Here is a 3,276-nt window from a genome sequence, read left to right as displayed (position 1 = left end):
TTTGGGTTCATAACAAATAAATTTGGCCGAAAAATGCCGTTAATTCTCATTTCCATTCCGATTATTGTGAGTAAATTTAAAATTAATCGTTTGGACGACTCGAACCAATTGATCAATTGATTTTCGATTTTCAGATTAGTTGGATACTCATTTTGTTTGCACCTAACGTTTATTATTTGTATGCCTCGAGATTGTTGAATGGCTTTTTCGGTGGAGGTGCCTATACTATCGTTCCATTGTATCTCTCTGACTTTGCATTTGATCGGTACGTCAAAATAACTTGAGAGGCTGAACAAGTCATTGGAAGAAAATTTATATATTTTTTTCCAGAATCCGGGGCACTTTGGTTTCATCATTGATACTAAGCGAAAATTTTGGCATGTTACTTGGATTTACGCTTGGACATTTTTATAACTTTTACATAGTGCCTCAGTTTGTCATTTCACTAATGGCCCTATTTGCTGTTCTGTTGTTCTTCTTCCCCGAAACGCCAGTATTTCTTGTCAAACAAAACAAAATATGTGTATGTATTCAAACTGTTCATTCGAGCAAGGGCAAATGCCATGGAATTTTAGTTTTTTTAAATTCATAAAACTTTTTTGTCCCATATAACTTTTGCAGCAGGCCGAAAAGTCCATAAGATTTTATCAAAATTTGAGCGATGGAGAAAAGGAAAACAAATTAGTCGAAATAGAAATAAATCGATTGAGAATCATGATTAACCATGAACAAGTAGAAAAAAGTACTGACAAATCCTTCAAATGGTCCGAGCTGACAACTAAGTCAGTGCGAAAAGCCTTGACAATTGCTTTCGTTTTAGTTATATTAACCAATTTCAGTGGAGTTTCGGCTATGTTGAACTACACTGCAAGTATATTTGAAGAAGCCGGTTCCAATTTGCATCCAAACATATCGACTATTGTGGTTGGAGCGATTCAACTGTTTGGCACAGCCATTGCGACGAAACTAGTTGACCTAGCTGGACGAAAGGTAATGAATTTTACTCAACTTATGCAATTTTAATTTGAATCAATAAAGTCTTTTCTTTTCCGCAGTCGTTATATGCTGTGTCAAATATTGGAACAGCGCTCGGTTTAATCGTATTGGGAACGTACATTATACTTAAATCACAAGGATATCCAGTAGAACATTTCAATTGGGTGCCGGTCATAAGCTTCTCATTCACCATTTTTGTTGCAGCATTAGGCATTGTCAGCCTTCCGCTGACTTTATTCTCGGAAATAATGCCTGAAAAAATGAAAGATTTTGGCGTCACTTCCTTTCTGACACTTATGTGGTTTTCCTCATTTCTGCTGATAAAATATTTGCCAATGCTCACCAAATCATTGGGTTTTGACATGAGCATGTTCATCTTTGCAGCGGTATGTTTAGCTTGCGAACTGTTTATCATTTATTTCGTGCCGGAAACCAAGGGTAAAAGTCACAAAGAAATTATCAATATGCTTCATAATAAGGAAGGCCATTAAGTATAAGCTTATTGTAAATGTTAGTTTATTTGATTAGAAAATAGTTTCGTGAATATTCATTTTCGAGTGTGTTGCATCAGCGCTGACAGTTATGTCGAAAAGGATTCTATGCAATTAATTTTTTATTTTTAAAAAATATTTCAACGTCTCTACTGATTTAGTAGTTGTAATGCTAGATATTATCTACTTGATAATTTAATTCACATTTTGAAAATAGTACTGAAAAAAATGACTAAAAATGACTCTCAAAAAACTATATCATGTGTAAAATTTATTTCGAAGAGCAACAAAGCAAATCACATTTTGATTTAAATCTGCTACGAGAATATTTATGTTTCATTTTGATTTTAGTATTTGTTCTGCAGAACCTGGTTATGTTTATATTTTTGTAAAATCTCTGCAAAGAATGGTTCCAAAACCAGCTTGGTTGACTTTTGTTCGTCCTGAAGGAAACTCTTATCCCAATCAAATCATATATACGTGAGGCTTTTGATTGTGTGAAATTTTAAATGTTCGAATCTTTGCGCTGATTTATTACACGTCTATCACACAGACTTATTACTGAAAGAGTAAATAGAATCCCTGGAAGCAAGTCGTTCACAGAACATATGGTCAACAGCTGTAATTTATTTTAGGTAACGACAATATTGAGAAATCACTGTCTCACATTCATACAATATATGTATGTGCATTTCTGATCAGAATTTCGTTTCATGTCGGTCTCAATAGGATCTTATCAAGTTTCTTGTGATTGATTATTGAGCAAATCATTTTGGAAATTGGTGAGCGGAGTTATTTTTCAATATTGCGAATTAAATGTAAGATTTAGTATTTTTTCCCCTTCATCTTAACGGTGCGGAAGTCCAAGTGTGTGATAAAATTTATTTTAAAAAATAAAACCCATTTGATCACAATTTAATTTGTGTTAATTTAGCTTTATACGTTACACCTTCTTAGATACAATACGTTTTTCATAATCAATGTGATAACAAATGTCCAGGGTTAACTGCAACTAAGCTAAACTAAAGCTAACTTCATGAAGTTAATAAACTTATTGAATTTTCAATGAAATAATTTAAAAAGGAAGTTTTGAGACATTGTTCTTCTAAATTTCGTTTTGAATTATAAAACGATTAACTTAATTATGCACAAATAGACAAATTCATTGTCAAAAATATTTAATAAAATTCTGTATAAATTTACTCTACTCGAATTCATACTTGAATTCCATTGAAATAAAACCAGGCGATGGACTTTGATTGATATATGTCAATGAAAATTGTTGTTTTGATTAGATTCAAATCAGAGATTAATTGATAAATTTTTGTTCAAATTCCCAAATATCTGTTTCTTTTCAATGATAGCAACAGTCATAAACGGATCATATCAGTAAATGCGAAGATAAACCTATGCGTTGGTATTTATTTAAATTTTCTCTGCACATTTGTTGGTTGAATGAACGATTTGACGAATCGTTGGAAATTTTACGCACTTTCATTAGATCATGGAAGTAAATGGAAAAGATATGGACGCATCACAAAGTGTGATATACCAGTGTATGGCCGCAGTAGTAGGTAAAAGCAATAAAAATACAGAAAATTTCAACTAAATAGTAATGAACATTTTCATTGTAAATAGCGAATATAGCAACAATAGTCTTTGGTGTAGCAGAAGGTTGGAGTAGCCCGAACATCTATCTATTGATGTCAGATGACACACCTCTATCGCGCCAAATAACAATAGAAGAAGCCACATGGATCGCATCACTTCTCAGCATCGGCTGTATGTT

At 32.8% G+C, this 3,276-nt stretch overlaps 1 protein-coding gene across 5 annotated transcripts; it reads left to right on the top strand.

Annotated features, from left to right (window-relative positions):
• Positions 1–6: 6 nt before the first annotated feature.
• Positions 7–3,270, top strand: LOC129580138 (facilitated trehalose transporter Tret1-like). Of its 5 annotated transcripts, XR_008689339.1 has the most exons (8): positions 7–66; positions 135–265; positions 331–523; positions 622–990; positions 1,056–2,305; positions 2,852–2,900; positions 2,989–3,061; positions 3,126–3,270. XR_008689339.1 is itself a non-coding variant. In XM_055470341.1 (6 exons), exons 1-6 carry the CDS (start codon positions 34–36, stop codon positions 1,485–1,487), a joined length of 1,080 nt encoding a protein of 359 aa, XP_055326316.1. In that variant the 5' UTR covers positions 7–33; the 3' UTR covers positions 1,488–1,735. The 5 variants fall into 5 exon arrangements, 3 of the variants coding, with proteins under 3 accessions (XP_055326316.1, XP_055326314.1, XP_055326315.1); XR_008689338.1 differs by having other exon boundaries at positions 2,852–3,061; XM_055470341.1 differs by lacking the exons at positions 2,852–2,900; positions 2,989–3,061; positions 3,126–3,270 and having other exon boundaries at positions 622–742; positions 821–990; positions 1,056–1,735.
• Positions 3,271–3,276: the final 6 nt, after the last annotated feature.

This window comes from Sitodiplosis mosellana, unplaced genomic scaffold (genome assembly GCF_009176505.1).
Source record: "Sitodiplosis mosellana isolate CC-2019 unplaced genomic scaffold, AAFC_SMos_1.0 Smas_scaffold_7106, whole genome shotgun sequence".
NCBI classification, from domain to species: Eukaryota; Metazoa; Arthropoda; class Insecta; order Diptera; family Cecidomyiidae; genus Sitodiplosis; species Sitodiplosis mosellana.
The sequence above is the reverse complement of the archived record's forward strand: the minus strand, read 5'-3'. Positions and strand labels throughout refer to the sequence as shown.

Excerpts from the sequence above, each read along its gene's own strand:
- LOC129580138 (XM_055470339.1), top strand. The coding sequence starts at position 34 with ATGCCGTTAATTCTCATTTCCATTCCGATTATT. Across the intron at positions 266-330 it reads TCTGACTTTGCATTTGATCG|AATCCGGGGCACTTTGGTTT; the intron begins GTACGTCAAAAT and ends ATTTTTTTCCAG. Across the intron at positions 991-1,055 it reads TTGACCTAGCTGGACGAAAG|TCGTTATATGCTGTGTCAAA; the intron begins GTAATGAATTTT and ends TCTTTTCCGCAG.